The sequence below is a fragment of the Felis catus genome, chromosome E1 (genome assembly GCF_018350175.1).
Source record: "Felis catus isolate Fca126 chromosome E1, F.catus_Fca126_mat1.0, whole genome shotgun sequence".
Taxonomy (NCBI): domain Eukaryota; kingdom Metazoa; phylum Chordata; class Mammalia; order Carnivora; family Felidae; genus Felis; species Felis catus.
Window position 1 is genome coordinate 10,992,543 of NC_058381.1, and position 23,651 is coordinate 11,016,193.

At 57.6% G+C, this 23,651-nt stretch overlaps 2 protein-coding genes across 2 annotated transcripts in view; one reads left to right on the top strand and one right to left on the bottom strand.

Moving 5' to 3' along the window:
- Position 1: 1 nt before the first annotated feature.
- The window catches only part of SLC5A10 (solute carrier family 5 member 10), a 58,256-nt gene continuing 34,606 nt past the window's right edge, over positions 2–23,651 (bottom strand). The window contains exons 10-15 of the mRNA XM_003996333.3: positions 7,824–7,931; positions 5,365–5,515; positions 1,316–1,484; positions 918–1,133; positions 473–530; positions 2–351 (exon numbers count right to left, since the gene is read on the bottom strand). Of these exons, the coding sequence (XP_003996382.2) occupies positions 245–351; positions 473–530; positions 918–1,133; positions 1,316–1,484; positions 5,365–5,515; positions 7,824–7,931 (809 nt within the window). The 3' untranslated portion in view covers positions 2–244. The remainder of the gene's footprint in view (positions 352–472; positions 531–917; positions 1,134–1,315; positions 1,485–5,364; positions 5,516–7,823; positions 7,932–23,651) is intronic.
- The window catches only part of FAM83G (family with sequence similarity 83 member G), a 28,258-nt gene continuing 21,512 nt past the window's right edge, over positions 16,906–23,651 (top strand). The window contains exons 1-2 of the mRNA XM_003996334.6: positions 16,906–16,992; positions 17,449–18,111. Of these exons, the coding sequence (XP_003996383.1) occupies positions 17,590–18,111 (522 nt within the window). The 5' untranslated portion in view covers positions 16,906–16,992; positions 17,449–17,589. The remainder of the gene's footprint in view (positions 16,993–17,448; positions 18,112–23,651) is intronic.

Genomic DNA, 23,651 nt, shown 5'->3' on the forward strand with positions numbered 1-23,651 from the left:
ATGTTGATCGGAAACCTCATTTTCTTTGCTTTGTGCTGGTTTTGAAATACCACCTTCTTTCTGTCCGTCGCCCCCCGACCCTTTTAGGACTCCTCCTTTGCCGGCTCAACTGGTGTGTGGGCACCGGACCGGCTACGCAGTCGCGAGGGGAGTCCCTGGGTCTCTGGGCCTCGGTGTCCTCAGCGAAAGCGAGGTAGACCTGAGGATTCCGAGCGCTCCGGCCCTCTTGGCCACGGGGCCAGCGTCAGGCGAAGTAGGCGTAGAAGAAGATGTTGACACACACGAGCAGGATAGCGTTGAAGCCACACACACGGGCCCAGAAAGCGTGTTTCTGGGGTGTCCGGCCATCGCCTGGAGGAGGGAGGAGGAGGAGAGGGAGACAGATGAGGACCACAGGGCCACACTTCGTACTCCTACGTCCAGGGTGCCTTGGGGTGGGAGAGAGACTCAGAGCCTAGGGTCACGCACGTACCTGCTTTGGCTCCCACGAGCACATCCTGAGCCAAGGTCCACCAGGTAAGGTTCTCAATCTGCGGAGAACGGTCGGGACGTGGGGGTGTGGCAGGACAGGGGCGGGCCCAGACAGGGTCAGGGGTCGGTGACGGAAAGTGGGCAGCTGGGCTCAAAAGGGGACGGGGGTCAAGAGCTAGGAAATTCTGTTTATTTTTTTAAAGTTGATTATTTATTTTGAGAGAGAGAGAGAGAGCAGGGGCGGGGCAGAGAGAGAGGGAGAGAGAGAACCCCAAGCGCTGTCAGCCCGACGTGGGCCTTGAACTCATAACCCACGAGATCACGCCCTGAGCTGAAATCAACAGTCGGATGCTTAACCGACTGCACCACCCAGGCGCCCCAAGAGCTGGAAAATTCTTGAGTCGCAGAGGGTCAGGGGTCAGAGTCAGGGGCCGGGGCAGGCTCACCTGGATTCCCTGGGGGGGAGACGTCAGCAGGCTCCCAGCCACCACAACGACCCCGCTGAGCACAAAGAGGGCGACAGCAAAATGCAGGTAGTGCATGCTGCTGAGGATGGCAGGCCGCGTGTCCGGGTCACCGCAGCGGGGGGCGGGGTGCAGGAATTCCAGGACCAGCCGAGTGGCACCCAGGGCCAGCCCCATCATCAGGCCCCAGAAGGCCCCCTGGGGAAGGGGAGGCAGGGCAGGTGGACGGTGAGGGCCCAGGTTCCCCCAGCACGCACACGGGCGGCAGGGGAAGATGTGAGCCAGAGCCAGAGGCAGCCCGTCCGCGGGGAGGGGACCGAGCCCCGACCCCCCCCCCCCCACCGTCCTGTCTGCCCCGGTGCTGCCCATCCCCCACCCACCTGCTCATTGGCACGCCGCCAGAAGATGCCCAGAACAAAGACTGCAGTCACTGGGGGGGCCAGGGAGCTGGTCACCGACTGCATGTAGATAAAAAGCTGCCCACTGTTGGAGTCCTGCAGGATGGGAATCCAGGCCACGCTGACGCCCACGAGCACCACGATGACCAGCCTGTGGGCAGGCAGTGGGCGTGCTCGTCCCGGAAGACCCTCCCTCAATTCTCCCGCATCTCCCGCAGCCACTAAGATGCGCTCTCCAGCCGTCCCCTGCCACCCCAGCCTCCTCCCTGGCCTCTGGTCCGCTCCTCTGGGGATGTGGCCGGCCCTGCCCTGCCCCCACCCTTCCATGGCTTCCTGCCGCCTGCAGGTCCGCCCCGACTCCACCTGTCCCTGGGGTCTCCACTGCGTCAGCCCTCAGGGAGCCCCCCCGGCCATGCCCCCCCAGGCTCTCCTCTTTGTCTTCAAGACACTCATCCCGGGGGACAAACAGAGGTATGTTGGGGGGCAGTTTACATGCTCCCTGTCCGTCTCCCCGGCCCGGCTGGAAGCACCAGGAGAGGTGGGAGCCTCATCCATGGAGCCCACTGCTGCATCCCCTGGCATACAATAGGTGCTCAATAAACACTTGCCGGCTTCCTGAGAGGCCTGCGGCCCTCACATTCCAGCCAGACTGACCCCCCACCCCCACCCCACAGCTTCTCTAGTGCTGGTGGCCTCTGGCTGAAACCCTCCTCGCCACTAGAGCCTGAGGCTGCAGACCTGCACCCATCACAGGGTGACCTCTGTCCTAAGAGTGCAAGGCTTGGGTCGGGGCCCGGACTCCTCAGCTCTGAAGCCTGAGACCTCTGGCCGGAACGAGCCCCTCTGCCTCCTTCCCCTGTGTGGACCCCTCCTTCCGGCCCCTGCCTGCCTCCCCTCTCGGTGCAAGGCCTCCGCCGCGGGGACGTGCTTCGCTCACTCATTCAGCAGTCGCCCGTTCAGAAGCCCACCGGAGTGCAGGGCACCGTGCGAGAAGCCCAGACTGGGTGACGAGTGGGCCCTGTCCCTCCCCAGCACGGACAGCAGGGCAAAGAAAGTAGATGAGTCTGTTACTCTGTCCTAAGGGCTGGGCTCAGGGATCGCAGAGGAAGTATCGATCCCAGAGGGCTTCTAGGCAGAGGAGGGTCGCCCTCCAGCCTCAAAGAGGGGTGGGGCCCAGCTAAGGAGGCAGAGCTGGGGTCAGGTGTCCTATCTGCTCCTCCTTGGCTAAGTGCCCCTTGCCCCTGTGTCTTGGGTCACTTGGGCACACCTCACCCCCAAGGAGGGTGGTGGGTGAGACCCCCCTGGAACCCTAGACGGGACAGCAAGGGCGAGAGAGGCCACGTCTGCAGCTGGGGCGGGTCCTTCCTGTGTGCCTGTCTGCCCGCCTCCCTTTCTTCCCTTCCAGGCCTGAGGGAGAGGGTGGAGGAAGGAGGTACCACCTTGATTAAGGCTAATTAACCCTTAGCCTGGCAGGCAGGCGGGCACTGCCCTCTTCAAAGGCACAGGCGGGCTCCACGGACACCCAGCCCACCCCGCCCTCCCCACACAGTCTTCTGCAGCCCACACCGGGCTCAGCGTCTGTGCGCGGGGCCTGGCCTCTCCGGGCCGGCCTGGACTGCGGCCCTAGCCTTCCCCCTGCTCTCCAGGGCTTCCCCTTCCAACTCAGTCACCATCAGGCTGCCAGAGAGACCCCAGGCCCAGAGGCTGTTCCTTCTGCCTGGAATGTCCTTCTCCAATTCCTCCCCTGGCTGACTTCCTCCAAGGCTCAGCTCAAGGCCTTCCTCCTCCAGGAAGCCTTCCAACCCTACCCCTTCCTGCACACACACTGCTGTCGGGATGACTGACCCTCTCCATCATTCCTGGGCTACAGCTGCGGTGGTGGGGGGGTGGCCCTCAAGGGCTTTGAGATCTCTCTGGATCCCCCATATTGTTCAGCTTGATGCAGGATAATAGGGGGGGCGTCGGGCACTCCTTGTGGACTGGATAACAGAGAATGGCAGACAGAAGGGGGGAGCAGGAGCAAAAGGCCCTGGCAAAGATCAGGGCCCCAGATGTGGGACTGTCACTTGCCCCAGGCCTGTGATGGCTCCTCTGGTGCCACCCCAACCTGATGAGACTGTCAGGGTCACTGGCATGCCCCTGCCTGTCCCTGCCCCACGATGGCCTCCTCCCCAGGCTTCTGGACATGCTCTGTTACCCCTCTCTGTGAGTCCCACACCTCCTTGGATTGAGGCTCCAGAGACCCAGGACCCCACACCATCGAGGAAACACAGCTTAAACGGTGTTGTTTTAAGCAGGAAGAGGCTGGAGGTGTTGGGGGGTGTCCCTGTGCTGCACGAGGGAGGCCTTCTCGAGCTGAACCCTGGCCCAACACCTAGCATGAGACCCTTTCCACTGCACCAAACTGGCAGCTGAGGGAACTGGGACCCAGAGAGGGTGAGCAACCTGCCCTGTGTCACACAGCTTTATGCCAACAGGCAGGTTGGTGGAGCCTGGGTTGGCTGGGGCTTGACATGGTAGAAGAGGTGGGAAGGAGGGTCAAGGGCACCATGGCGGGGGGGTGAGTTGGAATGGGGGGGCAGTTAGGACTTTGGCTTCAGGTGGGAAGAGGAGAGAAGCCTGCTTCTGAGGAGGCCAGGAAGTCGGGGGCACGAGACATGGGGGCCACTGAGCGGGCACTGAGGCTACCCGTGTCCCAGACCCAGGGACCCGTTCACACTCTGGGCAGCTGGAGGGCACTTGGTCCCGGGATGCCGAGCCCGGAAGGGCTTTGGAGGAGTCTGCCAGATAGGGGCAGGTTTTCGGGGCCACGGGGCCACTGAGGAGGGGCGGGGGAACAACGCAGGGGGGGAGAGGAGGTCAAGGGGCCAGGACCTGCTGACACAGAAGCTTCGTGCAAGGCCGGAGGGAGAGGCTCCTTGTTTTGGAGGAGGCTGGGAGCCTGCAGATGAGCTCACACTCGCCTGCTGAATGGCGTGTCCCGACAGAGCCCTTCTGACAGCAGTGGGGCTGACTTACGTCACTGGGCCACCTGCCTGGAGTTGCAGCAGAGACCCCGCCCTGAGGATGGGAGCCAAGGGCAGGGGGCCGCAGGGTGCGCTGTCGGTCAAGACGCACACCAGAGGCTGGGCCCCTCGACCCGACGGGTGGAGTTGGGGGAGCAAGCCTCGGAGGGGCACGGGAGGGTGGGAGCTGGGAGAGGGCCCAAGCGGGCGGGCACGTTCACACACTAGGCACCAACCTCTCATTACCCGTTGCTGAGTTCACCCCAAAGGACTCTCCGCCGAGTACAGGGATGGAGGGCTGGGCCAGACATGGCCCCTGCCTGTCTTTCTGGGGGGTGGGGGGCATCAGGGAGACAGGTGGACTTATAGGGGCCACATGTCCTGCGGGAGGAATCAGACCATGGTCCCCTGTGGGAGGCTTAGAGGGGAGAGGGGCTCACTCCTCAGTCAGGCCTATCAGGGAGGGCTGCGTGGAGGAGGGGGGACACTTGGGCAAAGTCTAGAAAGATCAGGGAGGCTCCTCAAGGTGATAAGGAGGGGACTAGCAGGGCTAGGAGGAAACGGGAAGAAACTCAGTGGGGCCAGGGACAGCTGTGGCCTGAGTGTGGCCATCCTGAGAAGTGGCTCTGGGCCCTCTGCGGGGCAGCTGGGAACCATCAGGAGGGCTAAGGGCTCAGATTTTAGGAAGACAGACAGATCCACAGGGTGACTGGGGAAGGGGGACTCTACCCAGCAGAAATGCCCTCAGAGATTCAGCTCAGAGTCCAAGATACATCTAAGATGAGGGCCGTGACCATGAACGGGTGGCCAGAGCGATGTGGGATGTGGGATGGACAGGACACTCTGGCTCCTTGTATCCTCTCCTTCCTGAGAAGTTCCTCCGCAACTGGCAAACTCCTACTCACCCCTCAAAGCCCCCCGTTGGTGGGGCCCCACGGGCCGTCGTCGTGTGGCTGGGGAAGCCTGGGTCCCAGCCTGTCCCCGGTGCCTGGCACGACCCCTCCCACCGCCCACCCCCGACCGTACCGGCCAATGAGCAGCAGCTCCCGCTCGCCAGCGAGGGGCCTCAGCCGCCTCCAGATGTCCATGGTGACAAGTGTGCTGCTGCTGTTGAAGATGGAAGTCAGCGACGACATGAGTGCGGCCATCATCACTGCAATCATCAGCCCCCGCAGACCTGGGGGTCGGGAAGACAGGGCCGCTGTGACTCTGCTTGGGAGCCCCTGCTGCCCGTGTCCTACTGAGGACCCCTGAGGCCCCTGAGGTCCCCTGAGGCCCCCCTGGTCAGCATCGGCCATGCACAAGTCCTCGAGAGCAGAGCCCCAGGGGGAGGGAGGCTGGAGGTTTCCGGGGACAGAGACCCAAACACAAGAGGCTGGGAGGCCAAGGGCCAATGGCGGGGGGGGGGGGGGTTGTGTGTGGGGGGGTGGTCGAAACTTCTGGATTTGTGGCTTCCTGTGATTGCTTCTGCTCTTGAGGGTGCAGTTATCAGCACCTTGTTTCCACAAAGCCTTGCAGGTGAAAAAGCACTTTCACACCCAGGACTTCAAGTGACGGAAGCATTATTAACCCGTCTGACAGATGAGGAAGTGGAAGGTCCTAGCGGGAGGAGAGGTGCCCAGGGACTCACCACAGCCAGAGGCAAAACTCTGGGATGGGGTGGGGAGAGGAAGGCCTGGGGCGGGACCCTCTGCCTGGGGGTCACAACTCGGTCAGGGCGCAGTGGCCCAGTGTCTGGGGTTTCCTGCCATTTCTTGTGGGTGGCAGGCCCCAGCAGGCACTGGGGGGGGTCCCCTTTCTTGTTGGCTTTGTAGAAAAGGAAATGCAGTTCCGGGGGAAAACAAGGGGGCGTCCCCACCGAGGTGGGCAAGGCCCTTCTTTGCAAAGCCTTCTGGGAGTCACGGGCTTGAGCGGAGCTGAGGGTGGGGAGCCCTGAGAGACAGAAGGATGCTCAATTTGTAACTCAGTGCTGTGTGGCGTAAGGCTGGTCGCCTCCCCTCTCTGGGACTTGGTCTGGTTCTATCTCCAAGGCTTGTCGTACTTTTTCTTCAAGTGTCTAAGCCCCTCCTCCACCTCCACAGATTCTGTCTCTCCTCCAACCCCTGCCCTAGGATACACTTGACACAGGCCCCCTCCCCTGAGGACTCAGCCTCCTGGGTGCCATTTTGGCCTGGCCTTGCTTCCGTGCCTGACCTGCTGTGTGACTTGCAAGCATCCCATGGCCTTCTCTGTTCACTTATCAGGCTGACCGGGCTGGCCCCCAAAGAAAAGCGAGTTAGGCCATGGTTTTGCCCCAAACATTTCTCCATCCTGTGTCTCTTGCTCGGGGAGATGGATTAACTCAGGGTTTATTCTCTACCCATTTCTCAGACAGGGAGCCGAAGAGAGAGGCTATGGTCCAACCATGGCTGGGGGCTTAGCGAGTTCCTCCCAGCCCCCAGAACAGAAGAGGAAGGTGAGGCCCAGAGGTGGGAACCCACAGCGAGGCCAAGCCTTGCGCCAGGCACCGTCCCTACATTCTTAGGTTTAATCCCAGCAACCACGCTGAGGGGTGGGTAGGCGTCACCATCTCCAATTTACAAAGGAGGACACTGAAAGTGACACGCCCCAAATATCTCAGCCAGCAAGTGGCAGAGCGGAGTTTTGATCCCAGGTCCGTGCACCCACATCCCCTGGGCCTCGGCACCCCGGGAGGGAGGGAGGGTGGGGCCAGGAATCCAGCTTCCACAGAGGAAGCCACAGGGAGGGAGGGAGACACTTAGGGTTGGAGAATCTGGTGGTGAAACCAGGCCGCCGAGGGTCTCAGAAGGCTCACTGCTACCAGCTGGGGGAGGCAGGAACTCATGGGGGGCTTGAGCCCCGGATCCTAGCGGAGTGAGCAGTGGGCTTGGAGCCCCGGCAGACGGACTGGGGCATCTCAGCCACTCTAGCCATGGAGACGTCACTTTCCCCTCTTTGTGCCTCACTTTCCCTATCTGTAAAATGGAGCTAATAACTACCTCATAGCCATAACTGGGAAACGGTCCGTAAAAGGGTCTGGCACCCAGCAGGCCTGGAAGAAGAGACAACGGCGACCTTACTCAAGGGCTCCAACGGCACAGGTTAAGAGGACGAGTTCTGGAGGCAGATTATCCCGGTTCAGAGCCCAGCTCTGCAGCCCAGCTGCCACGTGACCTTGGGCAGGTCTCTTAAGCTCTCTGGGTCTCAGTTTCCCCACCTTTAAAGTGGGGGTGATAATAACAGCACTTAGGGTTCCTGAGAGGAAGATGCAAATTGGTCACGTGGAAAGTCCTCGGAACAATGCCTGGCCCCTGGGGGGGTGCCGTGAGTGTGTGCTCTGTTATACTATTTCCTCTTTTCCCCTAGGAGGGGAACGTCCCGCGTGGGCGTCACACTGGATCCAGAGTGGCCTCCGCAGCCCCCAGGGCCCCTGGCCCTCACTGGTCCCACCCCACAGGCCGCCCAGACCCCACCCAGAATCTCACCTACGGGCATCAGTTCCATGACCAGCTTGGGGTAGGCGATGTTGGAGCAGCCGATCTCGGCCCCACAGGCCCGAAGGCACTCAGACGGCACCACGCAGCCCACGTCATCTGCAGGAAAGGGACGCCCAGTATGTTCCACCTGCCCCACCCCATCCTCCCGACACACCTGAGCCCCTGGTGTGGCCGAGACCCTGGGCCTGACCTGCTCTGTCCGTCACCACCTCTGACCACCAGCTACTCGCCCCCAGGTCTGTTTTCCAGTCTGGGTCACGAGGAGGGGGCTGGCCTCTATTCTGGTCCCTAATGCCTTGATTTCTTTTTTTTTTTTTTCTGTCGTCCTCTGTCACAACGCCTTCTCCCCCTCCCCAGCCAGGCCAGGGGGTCGCCTGCAGTGTGGCTCTGCCCATGTGAGCAGTCCGCCATCTGTACCCATCTGGGGCGCTAGTCTCCCTCACCCCCTCCGGCCCCCAGCTCTTCTCCCCAGAGGGGCAAATGCAGGCTAGAGGGGCACCTTCCCCCACCCCTGGGCTCAGAGCTTCAGGCTGGGGCCTTTCCTCCTGACCCTGACCTGGAGCTATGTCTGGGTGTTAAGGGAAGACCCCTAAAACACAGGGGAGTCAGATCGTGTCCTGGTCAGAACTACCCGGCAGTTCAGCAGTCAACAAAACCCCTCCAATCGTCGTGAGGCCAGGCTCTTCCAGGCTCCTCTGGGCTTGTCCCTTTCCCACCTTGCCACCTGAGGCCTTCTCCACCAGCCCCTCTCCCCAGGCCTTCCCAGGCGGGGGAAGATTTTCCTCATCTCTTTACTCCAGACCACTGGGGACTGCTTGTTTTTGCTTTTCCAAGGGGCTGGTGAGCTGGTGAGGAGGGGGCTTGGTCTCACCGAGGCCACCTCCCCAAGGCCGGAGCAGCGCACACTAACTACTCTCTTGTTGAGTGAACGCGGGATTAATGGGTGTCCTGGACTGAACCCTCCGCCCAGGCCGCCCTAGCAAGCTGTCTCTGCAGAACCCTGTTTGGAGGCAGGAACCACGGTGCCTGGCTCCCGTGTGACCCTGTTCCTCCACTGCCCCCGCGGCAGCCGGGGCTCCCCAGCACAGTGTGGGTAATGGCGGTCAACCCCGCGGTCACGTGCTCCTCCCGTGGAACATTCTCTAAACACCTTGTGGCCCCCGTCCCTTGGGATTTTCAGCAGGGGCCTGAAGAGAGCAGAGTAGACGAGAAGATGGTGATTGCCGGGGAAGTTCAGAAACAGAAGCTCCAAGGGGACAGGAGTGAGAGCCGCTCTGAGGGGAGGGGGGCAGTTTGGGGGCTTAAATTTCAATATGGCGGCAGGCGCCGGCATTCTTGGGACGCACTGCTTCCTTTGCAGACCAGGCACTTCTGAGTTAAGTACTGTCCCCTCTGATGCTCCTTCTGAAAAGTTCCTCTATAGATGCCCAACCCACTGCAGGGGGGGTCTCAGATCCCCTTCCTCGAGGCCAGCGAGGCTGGAGCAGCATCACCCCACCCCCAATGACCTGGGATACTGGTCTCTAGCCCAGACCCTCTCGAGCTCCGGGTGTCCGGGACACCTGCTGCCTGTCATCCCTGGCACCTCCCACTCAGAGTGTCCAATCAGACGTGTCCTCTTCCCTCTCCCTGGCCCAGTAAGAGCTCACTGCCTTCTCTCCTGTCCCCCCATCCAGTCCCCCAGCCCCACGGTCTTCTCCTCCCACGGCCCTGCTGGCCTCACTTGGCCCCCTGCTCTGCTCTGTCTCCTCTCATACAATTTGGGCCCCAGCTCCCCACTGCCTCCCTTCCATCCATCCCATCCTTGCGAAATTACAGTTTCACTCAGGAGCCCCCTCCACCCACACCCCTGGAGCCCTTGGCTTCCTGGAACCAAAATCCTTCCCACAGCATCTAAGGTCCTTGACAACTGGTCCCATCCAGCATGCACGCATCAGCCACCCTGACCTGCTTGCGTTTTCTCCTACACACCCAGCCCTTTGCCACCTCCGTGCCTCTGCAGACGAGGTCCCCTCCTCCCAGGGCTCTGTCCTACCCTTGCTTACCTCCTGCTCCATGGCCCATTGCAAAGGGCTTGTCCTCTGAGGCTTCCTCTGACACCCCCCCTTTCCAAATCCTCCCCCCCACAACCAGGGCAAAGCAGCTTTCTCTCAAAGGCTCCTGTGGCCAAGGACTGAATCACAATTGTTTGTATATTTTACCTCCCCCATTAGACTGGGAGCTCCCCAAGGGCGGACACTGGGTCTGAATCATCTCCCAGTCCTAGCTTTCAGTCAGTTCAGGGCTCGCCCAGAGGAGAGATCCTGTGAACATTTGCGAATGAATGAGTGAGTAACCAAGTAAATGGTAGGGAGGAAGGAGGAAAGGCCTAGGAGGAAAGGAGGAGACGGAGAAAGGATGCCAGAAAGAGCCATGATGGAGGTCAGGCACTGTTTGATCCAGCTGCCCTATTTTCCCACCTGCAGCCCAGCGGGTGAGCAGATGAGATCCAGAAGGGGCATAACTTGCCTGGGACCCATAGTCGGGCCCAGGACAAAGCCCAGGGCCCCACGGCAGGACTCCAGGGAGCACTGGGGTCCAGCACACAGAGGGCAGGTGATGGGTCCCTCCTGACAGGTTCTGGGCCTGCACTGGCTGGCTGTGGTGCTTGGAGGACCCAGCCCTCTTGGGAGAGTCACAGCCACATAATGGCTCAGAAAGCCGGAGTCAGGAGATTCTGGTCGAGTTTATTCAGCCCATTCCAGGCTCTGGGCTTGGGCCACCGCCTCTGGGCACCACTGGCTCGCTTGCCGGAGTTTGTGCTGAACAGCAAGAAGAACCTCTCCTTTATGACAGCCGCAGAGGTGTCTCCACTTAAAGTCCCCTGAATATGCCACATTCAGGAGTGAGCAGCCTCAGGACAGTGAGAGCCAGGGAACTGAGAACGGGGCTTCTGAGTTTGCGAGAGAACCAGCTTCTGTGGGCCTGGGAGCTCCCCAACTAGGCTCTATTTTTGCATTGGCACCTCTGTCAGCCAGGGCCGACACCAGAAGCCTGGGAGTTGTCCCTCTCCTTGTCCCCCATGTTCTCCCTCCCTGTGGCCAATGCCACGTCCAGCCACTGGGCTTGGTGCCCAGGTGAACTCCACCTCCTTACTGTACTGTCTTGTCCCCTCTAACCCACCCACCCTGCAAGCCGCAGAGGAAACATCTAAAACCACTAATCTGCCCACCACCCTCCCTGCTCATATACTTCCGTGGCTCTCCATCCCCTGCAGGAGGGATCACAAGCCTCTAATTGTGCCATTCGTGGCCCTCTCCCTACCTAGCCACTTTCAGCCACACCTCTGGGCCTCTGTGTTTTCTGTTCCCTCTCTCTGGAATACCCTTCTTTCCTTCATAAACTCAGGGAATTCATATGAATTCGTACTCTCAACTTGTGGATGTCTGCAGGCTTTGGGCAATATCCTCATGGTACCAATAACTCGGTGACCTGTGACAGCTTCTGCCAGTGTTTGTTGATGGACTGAATGACTCTTCCCAATGAGGCCATTGGACACAACACCCTGAGGGCCAGTCAAGGTGCTCCCCACTCCCTATCGAGGCCTGGCCCATCCCTGGGAGACAGTCCAGATGTGGATGTTGCAGTAAGGAGTAGGAGAAAAGCACACAGACCTGGGTTAAAGTCCAGCTATCCCAGTGCCCTACTGTGTGATCCTGGGTGATTATTTAAGGTCTCTGAGGCTGTTTCCTCCTCTGTAAAGTCCTTTTGGGGGACATCCAGAGGCCAAAATTCAACCTCAACCTAAATGTTACACCTCATACAAAAATTAATTCAAAATAGATCACAGATTTAAATGTACGATGTAAAAACTATCAAGCTTTTTCAGGGGGGAAATAGGAGAAAATCTTCAGGACCTACGGCTAGACAAAGAGTTCTTAGACTTGACATCAAAAGCAATATCCATAAAATAAAAAATGGATAAAGTAGACTTCATCACAATTAAAAGTTCTGTGTAAGACACCTGTGAAAAGGATAAAAAAGAAAAGCTACAGAACAAATCAGTAAAGTTGCAGGATATGCAGTCAATATATGAAGATCAGTCGTGTTTCTAGACACTAGCAATGAACCATCAGAGTAATTAAGAAAACAGTCCCATTTATGATGGCATCAAAAATAATAAAATACCTGGGAACAAATTTAACCAAAGAGATTAAAGACTCATGTGATGAAAATTATAAGACACTGATGAAAGAAATTGAAGATGATGCAAATAAATAGAAAGGTATACCATGTTCATGGATTGGAACAATTCATGTTGTTAAAATGCTCCTATCACCAAAAGCTATCGACAGATTCAATGTAGTCCCTATCAAAACTCCAACAGCATTTTTCACATAAATAGAAAAAAATAATCCAAAAAATTCCTATACAACCACAGAAGACCCCAAATGGCCAAGGTAATCTTAAGAAAGAAGAGAAAAACTGGAGACATCACACTTTCTGATTTCAAACTATATTACAAACCTATAGTAATCAAAACAGTACAGTATTGGCACAAAAACAGACACATAGATCAATATAACACAATAGAGACTATATATGTGTATGTATGGTCTCTCTATATATTCAATCAATTTATGACAAAGGAGCCAAGAATATACAATGGGGAAAGGATAGTCTCTTCAATAAACAGTGTTGGAAAAATGGGACAGCTACATGCACATGAATTAAACTGGACTGCTATCTCATAACATACACAAAACCAACTCAAAATGGACTAAGGATTTGAATGTAAAATTCCTAGAAGAAAACATGGAGGGGGGGGGTGGGGAGTAAGCTCTTTGACATTGATCATGGCAATGATTTTTTTTTATTTGACACCGAAAGCAAAGATCTTCAAAAAGACAAAACAAAACAAAACAACGCCCCCAAATGAGACAATATCAGATTTAAAAGCCTCTGCACAGCAAAGGAAACCATCAACAAAATGAAAAGGCAACCTATGGATTGGGAAGAAATATTTGCAAACCATATATCTGATAAGGGGTTAATAGCCAAAATATATAAAGAACTCATACAACTCAATAGCAAACAAAACAAAAACCAATAACAACACAATCCAATTAAAAAATGGGCAGGGGTGCCTCAGTCAGTTAAGTGTCCGACTTCAGCTCAGGTCATGATCTCTCAGTTCGTGGGTTTGAGCTCCACATCGGGCTCTGTGCTGACAGCACAGAGCCTGGAGCCTGCTTCAGATTCTTCCCCGCCCCTGCTCATGCTCTGTCTCTATCAAAAATGAATAAATATTAAAAATTTTTTGAAAACAAAAATTTTTTAAATAATAATAAAAAATGGGCAGAAGATCTGAGTAGACATTTTTCCAAAGGAGACATACAAATGGTCAATGGGTACCTGAAAAAAAATGCTCAACATCACTAGTCATCAGGGATATGCAAATCAAAACCACAATGAAATATCACCTCACACCTATTAGAATGGCTCTCATCAAAAAGACAAGAGATAACGTGTTGGCAAAGATGTAGAGAAAAGGGAACCCGTTGTGTGTGTGTGTGTGTGTGTGTGTGTGTGTGTGTGTGTGTGTGTATACTACCAATAGGAACATAAGTCAGTGCAGCAACTAAGGAAAACAAGAAAACAGTATGGAGGTTTCTCAAGGAATTAAGAATAGAAGAGTGTCCGGCTAGCTCAGTCTGTAGAGCATGGGACTCTTGGTCTCTGGATTGTGAGTTTGAGCCTCATATTTGGTGTAGAGATTACTTAAAAATAAAATCCTAAAAAAATAAAAATAGAATTACCATATGATCCAGCAATGCCACATCTGAGTATATCTATCTTTTTTTTTTTTTTTGAGAGAGAGAGAGAGAGCACACACAGGAGTGCAAGCAAGTGGGGGAGGAGCAGAGAGAGGGAGAGGGAATCCCAAGCAGGCTCCATTGACTTGGGGCTTGATCTCACAAAGTGTGAGATCATGACCTGAGCCTAAATCAAGAGTCAGATGCTTAACTGACTGAGCCACCCAGGCACCCCGGGCATGTATCTTAAGGAAATGAAGTCACTATGTTGAAGAGATATCTGCACTCCATGTTCATTGAAGCATAGTTACAGTGGCCAAGACATGGAAACAAACTAAAGGGTCCATCAGCACATGAATGGGTAAAGATGTGGTATATATATATATGTACATACACACACGCACGCACATGTATATATACATATATATAACGGAATACTATTCAGCCCTGAGAAAGAAAATCCTACCATTTGCGACAACATTGGTGGACTTTGAGGGCATTACGCTAAGTGAAGTAAGTCAGACAGAGAAAGTCAAATACTGTCCGATCTCACTTACAAGTGGAATCTAAAAAAGTCAAACTCATAGAAAAAGAGAGTAGAATGATGGTTACCAGGGGCTGAGGGTGGGGTGGGGTAGGAGGAAGAGGTGAGATGTTAGTCAAAGGGTACAAACTTCCAATTATAAGATGAATAAATTCTGAGGATCTAATGTACAGCGTAGTGATTATAGTTAAAAATATTATATTCTATACCTTAAAAAAGAAGAAAAAACAGAAAAAGTTACAGACCAGCGGAAAATATATGTGGACTATATACCTGACAAAGACCTTGTATTTGGAATATATAAAAAGCTCTCAAAAATCAACAGTAAACAGTAAGCTCTCAAAATACCTGACAAAGACCTTGTATTTGGAATATATAAAAAGCTCTCAAAAATCAAACAATCCAATTAGAAAATGGGCAAAACACATGAACAGACATTTCACCCAAGAGAACATACAGTGGCAAATAAGCATATGAAAATATGTTGCATATCATTAGTCATTAGGAAAACGCAAATTAACACCATAATAAGAGATTATTACACACCTACAAGCATGGAAAAAATAAAAAAATTGTGACAACATAAAATGCTGTCACGGATGTGGATAAATTAGATCACGCAGATGTTGTTGGCAGGAAAATAGACATAATACAGTACCTACACAAAGGAATATGTATAATACATATATGAATGTTCATAGCAGCTTTATTCATAATAACCAAAAACTGGAAACAACCCAGTGTCCTTCAACAGGAGAAACTGTTAAGCGAGCTCTGGTGCATCCAGGCCATGGGATACTTGTCAGCCACAGAAATGAACAAGCTACTGATATACACGATGATCTGGATGATTCACCAGAGAATTATGCTGGGTGGAAGAAAAAGCTAATCCCTAAAGGTTAAATACTGTGTTTTCCATTTATATAACGTTCTTGAAATAACAAAATTGTAGACATGGAGAACAGACAAGTGGCTGACAGGGGTTAGGGATGGAGATGTGGGTATGGCTGGCAAGAGGGAGGTCTTGGTGATGACAGAAGGGTTCTGCATCCCAATTGCAGGGGTGGCCACCCAAATCTACGCAGGTGGTAAGGTTGCGCGTGTGCATGAGCATGCACACACACACACACACACACAAATGAACACATGTAAACTGGTGAAATCTGAACAAGTTCTGGAATGCACCAATGTCAATTTTCTGGCTACTGCATTATTGTACGATAGTTCTACAAGATGATACCACTGGCAGAAACAGGGTGAAGGCTGCACACAACCTCTCTGTTGGTGGTTGGTTGGTTTGTGTTTTGTCTTTTTGTCTTAACAACTTCCTGTGCATCTGTAACTATGGACAGGTAACTGTAGAGGTTGGAGGACTATATGCCTTTCAGCCCTGAGAGCCAGGACTCCCTTCATGAGCCTCCAGGCCCCTGTGCAGTCATAAGAACAAAAAGAGAGGCCGATGCCCAGAGAGACTCTTGATCTGGGCCCTCAGTGGCAGTGACATAAATCAGGCTTCAGGACTCCCAAGGCAGTGCTTGCTCACTGGGACTGTCTGCCTCTCCCTTCTGACTGAGTCTGGTAGGGAGGATGTGGGTATATGTGCGCCTACCTGGGAGGAGCTAGGGGCACCTGTGGGGCTCTGCTCAGGGAGAGGCAGGGGCCTGGCTTCTGGGGCCATCCAGACACAGTGTGAAGCCCCTGTGGCTGCGGGGGGGGGGGGGGGGGGGTTTCATGGCAGGGAGTACAGGACATGAGGCTTGAGGGGTCAGTGATGGGGACCACAGGGGTGCTGGGCCTGGAGAGAGCAGACACTGCTCCGGGTGACAGACCCAGGTGGATAGATGGTGGGGGGTTCTGGAACGGGGGAGGCCTAGAGATGCCACCAGCCAGCCCTCAGCAACACAGACCAGTGTCCTCAGGGCCCCCATCCCCACCCAAGCATGCCACAGCCCTGTCCAGATCCAAGTTTAATAGGCTCTGTTGTCCCTGCCCTTGCAGCCTGCTGTTAGATTTGGTCCCCACACCCCCACCCCCCAACCAGGGTCCCAAGCCCCAGGACACAGAGCAGATAGTTGGGCCTGACTCCAGCCCACCAGCAGCCCTCTCTGGCCCGCCCCACGCCAGGGTTCGGGTGGGCGCTGCTCATCATGCAGGACCAGTCCTGGGTAGGTACCCCTCCCAGCAGGGAGCAGGGCTCAGGGACTAAGAACTGGCTATCTATCTGCTCTGTCCACACGTGGCTCTGTAAAGGCTCCTTCCTGAGTGTGGGTCAGGCTGTGCCCTATCCCTCCGTTGGGGGCTCCCAGCCCAGTACCCTAACTCTACTTCCACAACGGGACAGCTGCGTATCTGCACGGACTTCCCGTCCCACCCGGGAAACAAGGCACTGGTAGGGTTGGACCAAGGGTACAACAGGTCCTCCCACCCCGGGGGCAGGGGGAGGAGCGGTGCGCTGGAGCGGTGCAAAGTTGTTGATTTGCTGTGTGTTCTCAGTAAGAACACTTTCCCTCTCTGGGCTGCATAGTTCCAAGAGTTCTTGGACTTCGGTCCCTGAGCTTTCCAGAACTCGGCCACCTGGGGCTGGAGGCAGCGGAGGAAACCGGGAGCGCAACCACGCGAAGTCTGTGTCTCTCAGGGATTGGTGGGGGGGATGGGGGGGTGGGTGAATCAGCTTCCGGCCCCGCCCCCCAGAGCGGCACGTGACCGCAGGTGGGGTGGGCGGGGCGGCATTAGTCACCAGCCCGCCGCCTGCCTGTGCGCTTCGTTCTCGCCGCAGGGCTCTCCTTGCCGGCTCTGTCCCCGCGCCCGCGTCCGCCCGGTAAGCGAGTCCCCCCGGATCCCGGACCTCCAACGCGCCGTCTGCCAGCCGCGCTTCCCCGAGCCTCCTCCGGGCAGGCCTCTTGGGTTGCCGGTCGTGGCGCCCGGAGATTTTAAGACCCCGCTCCGTTCCCGGAAGCCGTCGGAATGCTGGGCGCCGCTGAGCTGGGCCAGAGGCCATCCGAGTTGTCTCCTGCCTCCCACTCTTGGAAACTTCTGGGAAGGTCCCTGCTGGCTCTAGTTCCTCCCAGAAGTTGCCCAGGACTTTGGGCAGCTCCAGAATTCCTCTGGGATGTGGGTGCCCCCCTGAACCCCACTGATAGAGGCGCAGCGCGCCCTGGCGTGGGTCGCGCCCCGCCGTCTCTCCCACTGCCGCCCCACCCCCGCCCTGTCGCCCCTCCCTAGTCCCCGCCTGCGCTCTGACCTGACCTCCGCGTTCTCTTGGACTCCCTCGCAGGTTCCCTATGGGCAGAGTTGCTGAGACGCCGGTGAAGCCCCAAGAGTGCGCGGGGCCGCAGTCGCGCGGGAATTAGGATCCCGACCTTGCTGAGTGCTGTGTCGCCCGCCCACCCAGCAGAAGCGTCGGGGCAGTGGCACCATGGCCTTCTCTCAGGTGCAGTGTCTGGACGACAACCACGTCAACTGGCGCTCCAGCGAGTCCAAGCCCGAGTTCTTCTACAGCGAGGAGCAGCGGCTGGCCCTGGAGGCCCTGGTGGCCCACGGCCGCGAGGCCTTCTACGAGGTGCTGAAGCGCGAGAACATCCGTGACTTCCTCTCGGAGCTGGAGCTCAAGCGCATCCTGGAGACCATCGAGGTGTACGACCCGGGCTCGGAGGACCCGAGGGGTGCCAAGTGGCCCCGGGGGCCCGAGGACAATGGGGTTGGTGACAGCGAGGAGGCCAGCAGGGCAGGTGGGACCCCCACCGAGGCCGAGCCACCGCCCTCTCTGGAGTACTGGCCCCAGAAGTCTGACCGATCCATCCCGCAGCTGGACCTGGGCTGGCCCGACACCATTGCCTACCGCGGTGTGACCCGGGCCAGCGTCTACATGCAGCCCCCCATCGATGGGCAGGCCCACATCAAAGAGGTGGTGCGAAAGATGATCAGCCAGGCCCAGAAGGTGAGGCAGCTGCTGGGCGGGAGTCCCCGGAAGGGAAGCTGGCTCAGTGGGCCTGCGTCCGGCCCCCAGCATATACGGAGACCGCAACACTGTCTCTCTCTTGTGGGTCTCTTTGCTTCCTCCCTGGCTGCCTCCTCCCCTGCCCTCATGGGGTTCCTGAGTTTCTTTGCACAGGGATAGGGTACCCAGGTTCTCTGGCAGGTGATGGTGGGTTACCCCATCTCAAAGGGCCTTTGTGCATTGTTGGGGGAGGGCTCTGATCTCCCCAGACGCTGCAAGCACGTTCCCCAGAAGAAGGTGCTGTGATGGGGTGGGGCGGGGAGAAATCTCCGGGTTTTCTCTCACTTACTGTCCCTCAGGATGGCTCTGATTCACCCCTGAGAAGCAGGACGCTCTCCCACACGCCGTGAACCCTCTGGTGTTGCCTTTTCCTGGGTAGTGGAGAGAGTCTGGAGTGGTGGAGAAGGCCTGGAGACTAAAACACAGCCTGAGTCCATCTGAGGCTGGCCTGGAGGTCCGAGTTCAAAGGTGCCTTTTTCCTGCCTGTGCTGGGCGACGGAGAGTGCCTTGCTCGCCCTCTCTGAGCCTCTGTGTGAGCTTTGCAATGGCAGAATCTTTCCAGGCTGGGATGTAGGGGATGGGGGTGGGCCCTGGGTGGAAGCGGAGTGAATTCAGCTAAGGTTTGCCCGCCTGTGAATTTTGCCAGTGAAGGGACCTCAGGCATTGCCTGTTCTCGACCCCTGCCGAGCCGTGCTGTACCCTGGTGCGGGTAGTCGTTCTCAGCCGATGGACTGACACACGTCCTCGGAAGGGCCAGGCCGGGAACTGGTGCGCCTTCTTACTGAGAGGAATTCTCGGTTTCCAAGCACATCCTGACATGACTGGTAAAGCCTGCGTGGCGAACAGTGTTGAGAAAGGTTCTGAAGCCAGGTCCGAGCTCAGTAGAGAGCAGCAAGTGATGAGCAATGTGTGTGTCCGCGGAGGTCTTTCTGGCAGAGTCTAACCCTTCCCCCGGCCCAGAGCGGGGCAGCAAATCGCACAAGCCCAGAACGCTGGCTTTGGGGACCATCCTGGCTGACAGGGCGGGGGGGAGCTCTTGGGCAGGGAACCCAGAAGTGGGTCAGGAGCTGACAAGGTGGCCACGGGTTAGGTTTCTAGAAAGGTGGAGTCCCTGTCCCCTGAGGGGGCTGGCAGAGTCAGATAGCCCGTCTCGGAGCCTGGCTCTCGGCCTGATCCCAGGCCGCTTTGGGGCTTCGGGTTTCTTCTGGTGTGTCAGCTGGAGGTGGTTAGGACCAAAGCTGCGTCTTTGGCGGTTGTAAAGATGGAATCAGGTGACGGGGAGTGAGGGGGAATTTCAGGAAGAGGAGGGAAAGGGGGAGGGGGAAGGGGCCTTCATAGTTCCTGGGCTGAATAACCCGCCCCGCACCTGCCATGGCTCAGGAGGGTGCTGCTGACGCGGTGCCTGACCCCAGGGCCTGCAACCCAGTCCCCTGGGAGGGCCTGTTGGGATCCCATGACCCCTTTTTTAAAAATGGGAGAACGGAGGCCCTGGGTGGGGCTTGACCTGCTGTGCCAGGGTTCCCCCTCCTCTGCTCCTCGCCTCCCCACCAGGAGTAGGAAGGAGGCAGACACCAGATCTCTGCTTGGCATGGGAACAGCCGGCCAGTCTAATCTCCCCCAGACAGAAGGACTGATGGCCTGGCCCAGTGATGGGGGCCAGATAGGGGCGCCTGGGGCCAGGCTGGGCACCGGTGCACCCTCCCCACGTGTCTATGTCCGGGGCTAAGCCCCAGCCACCCCATGCAGTTCCATGGGCCCCCGAAACTTTGTTTGCTCCCCACAAAGGCCGCACCAGGTTACTGGCGTCGCTTAAGAGGACGTGGCCGGGGGGACGTCTGTCTCGGGTTTGAACCCCAGTCTGTGTGGTAACTGCAGTTGGTGCGGCCCCTGATCGGCTGGCTGGCGTTGCCCCCTGTTCCCCTCAGAATGGGGCCCCCCTGCTGAGACTGCCCCATGCTGTCAGCCGGCAGGAGCCTCCCAGATCCAGGAGGAGGGTCTGAGGCAGTAGAGGCTCATCTGTCAGATGAGAGCACCGAGGCACGGAGGACGGGGATTTGTTCACACCCCGCGGCACCAGGGTGAGCCACGCCCCTGCTTTCCATCCTGGCCGCTTCCCTGTCAACTCCGTCCAGGGGGCCCGTGGCCAGCATGGTGTGTGGGTGGGCGGGCAATAATAACAGCCACTGTTTTCTGAGTGCGAGGCACTTTATAATTTCAGGTAGTGTTATCTGCCCATTTTTCAGATGTAGAAACTGAGGCCTGACAGCTGAGTCCCTGCCAGCGTCACCTAACTAGTTCTTGCGTGGAGGGGTGGGGACCAGGCCTGTGTTGTCCTCAGACTCTAGGACGGGTCCCCTGCCCATCCTGGCCTGACAGAGCACAGCGACAGGCCGGGCAGGGAGGGGCGGCTCAGCCAAGCTGCCTGCGATCCTCCCATCTGCCCTGCCCCGGCTGCTTCCCAGGCCCCAGCGCTGGGCTGTGCCGCTGACGGATGCTGACGGGGGCTGACGAGGTGCTTTGCCTGGCCCGCCCGCCGCCACGGGGACCTCTCCCTGCCTTATCTCTCCCCATGAATCACCTCTTCCCCTGCGCCCCCGCATCCTCTCCTCGCCCCCCCAGCAGCAATGCACGGAGAACACTCCCCCTCCCCAGGCCTGGGACGGGGAGCCCGCCGTCCAGCCGCTGGGCCCAAACACTGCCCGCCCCCTGCCCGCCGGGGCACCTGGGCCGGGGCGGCTGGTGCTGACTCAGGGCGGCCCGGCCCGCCACCTCCTCACGGCGGGCAGACCCTGGGGCAGGGAAGTGACACAGCACACGCTCAACCCGCCCCGGCTTGGCCGTCAGGGAGCGGCTGTGTCTCCGTCAAGACTTCTGAACTCCCCTCTTTCCCCAAAGACTAGAACGGAACTGGTACCAGGAGCCAAGAGTGCTGGGATCGGGTCCCTGCTCTGCCTCGGCCACTGTGTGACCCTAGACGAGCCTCAGTCATTTCATCTGTAAAATGGCTAACACTGAAGATTGTCAGGGGTCCCTTCAGCTCTGATACCCTGTTGCCCTGCGATTCTGGACTTCTCTGGGACGAGAGGGTCTTGGGTCTAACTCTACCGGCTGTGTGGCCCTGAGCAGGCAGCCTGTGCTCTGAGCCATCTTCTAGCCCCATTGGGCTCCAAGTCTCTGAGATGGAAGGCCATCTGCCTGCCGCTCCCCCCCGGCCCCTGGGGACCAGTGATTTCCCTGGGGAAAAACCCGCTTCGGGGTTCCAACTGCATACCAGAGGCCAGGCCTGTAGTATCATGCCCAGGAGGGATGAGCTCCAGTCTCTCTCTGTTGCAGCCTCAGAGAGAGGGGTGAGGCTGGGCCGGGTCCGGGAGGGGGCTGAGAAGGGAGTGCCCCCCTCCATGACATGGGCCCCCCCGAAGGATCGCTTCACCAGACCCAGACAGCCCAGGGAAGATCCCAGGGGCAGGTGGGAATCACGGACAGGTGAGAAGACGGATGGAGCACGAGGGAGAATGAGTTTCGAAGGTCGGACTAGAACCCACTTCTCGTGCCTGCCAGGCCAGGGCTCGGGAACGGAGATCCAGAGAAGTTAAGTTTCTTGCCTAGGGCTACACAGCAGGAGGAGACGGGAACCTCACGATGCCTGATTAACCCCACATCTTTTCTGTCAACCCCCTGCCTTCACACGCCGAAGTCTTGGCTCACGGCTTGGCTCCAGAGAATAAAAGCAGCTTAATGAGGCGTTTATTAAATGCCAGCTATATGCCAGGTGCTGAGCGGGCACTTTACCCCCATTGTAATCCTCCCGGCAACTCCATAAAGTAGGTGTTGTCTCCTTAGTGCAGATGAGGAAACTGAGGCTTGGTGGAGCTCAGAGAGGGCAGGTATCTTGCTCACAGAGCTAACAGCGGGAGGAGCTGGACCCAGCACCCAGGTCTGTGGGCTCTGAGCCTCTTTTCCCCGGGAGAAAATGCATCACGACCGATGTCTCTGAGCCCTGCCTCTGATGGGAGCTTTGGCGCCTTGCTGCTGGCCCCCAGCTTGACTCAGGACAGTAAAAGCACTTTCACGAGGTTCCTTGTCCCCAGCAGGCTCCCAGACACGGTGCTCTCCCCAGCGGGGATGGGGGTGGGGGCACAAGTATGACCAACACAGGACTGGGGAGACCAGGGCTACCGGCAGCTGAGGCCACCGCGGGTCCCTTTGGAGCAGGAGGGAGGGCCCGACAGCCTCGGTGCGTCCAGAGGCCCCAGGGACGGCCCGGTCAGCTGTTCGCGGGCACCCGCCGGAGCCCAGAAGGAGCACGGCTGGCCCAGGCTCGCGCCGCGAATCCGGGGAGTTGTCTCCTGTCTGCTCCAGCAATTCCCAGCCCAGGCCCAGGGCCCTCACCTGCCAGGTGGGGAACATCTGATAACATCGTTCCAGGTGTCAGCTCCGTGTCTCCCAAGGCTTCCTACCCGACGGCGTTTGCATCTTAATTGAGAGTTTGAGGAGAGCCAGGAGGAGCCCTGCCAGGAAGGAGGGCACCGGCCAGCCTCTTGGAGCACTGGGGCAGGGGCGGCGCTCCCTCCCACAACCCCTGCCGACGTTATTCGCATCGCAGAGGAGGACGCTGAGGTCAGGGCGCTCAGAGCGGGCCAGGGCCTGCGCGGGGCTCCACAGAGCCCCGGTCCCCCGGCTCGGCAGGCTCACCTTGAGGCCAACCGTCCTCGCCCTGGGCCAGCAGAGAGGGGCCGGTCCTCTCACGGGCCCCCGGCTCTCCTCTCCAGCTCGGCCACCCCCTTGCTATGTGACCGTGAGCCTCCGTTTCTTCATCTGCAAAATGGGGAGTGGCCACGTGTCTTGCGGCAGTAACAGTGAGCCACCCACAAGCTATTGAGTGATCCGAGGATGCTCGGTGCGGGGCAGGGCCGCCCCTCCACACTGGGACCACACCCCACGTCCTGGCAGGCGCTGGTCTGCATGGGCTGCTCTAGCCTCCTTCGTGGCTCCCGAATGATCTCCAGGCTTAGGGATCTTCCCAGGGTAAACGCCACGGCCGGGGGGGGGGGGGGGGGGGGCAGATGGGCTTGCATACCACTCAGACCCACACCCAGGCCTCTGCTGCTGTCTCGCCATGCTGTCCCAAGATAGTTGCTTTGCCCCTCTGACAGCACCTGTCTCAAAGCATGCTGGGACTCAAATGGGAAAAGAGGTTATGTCAGGCCCTCAGTGTAATGTCTGGCATGGAGCTGGCATGTCATAAATACCAGTTCTCTTGGGTCTTCCTCCTTCCCTCTCACCTGATAGCCTCTCTCAGGGAATAGTCTGGGTTGAGAAGTGGTGAGCTCCCCGTCCTGGAGGAGTTCAAGCAGGGGCTTGGTGGGATCCAGTAGAGGGGAGTGGGCATCAGGTGGCCCGGAGGCCTCAGGCAAGGAGGTCCTTTCCAGGCCAGTCTTCCTGGCGGATTAGGATGCTCAAGGACACCTCAGCATCTGTCA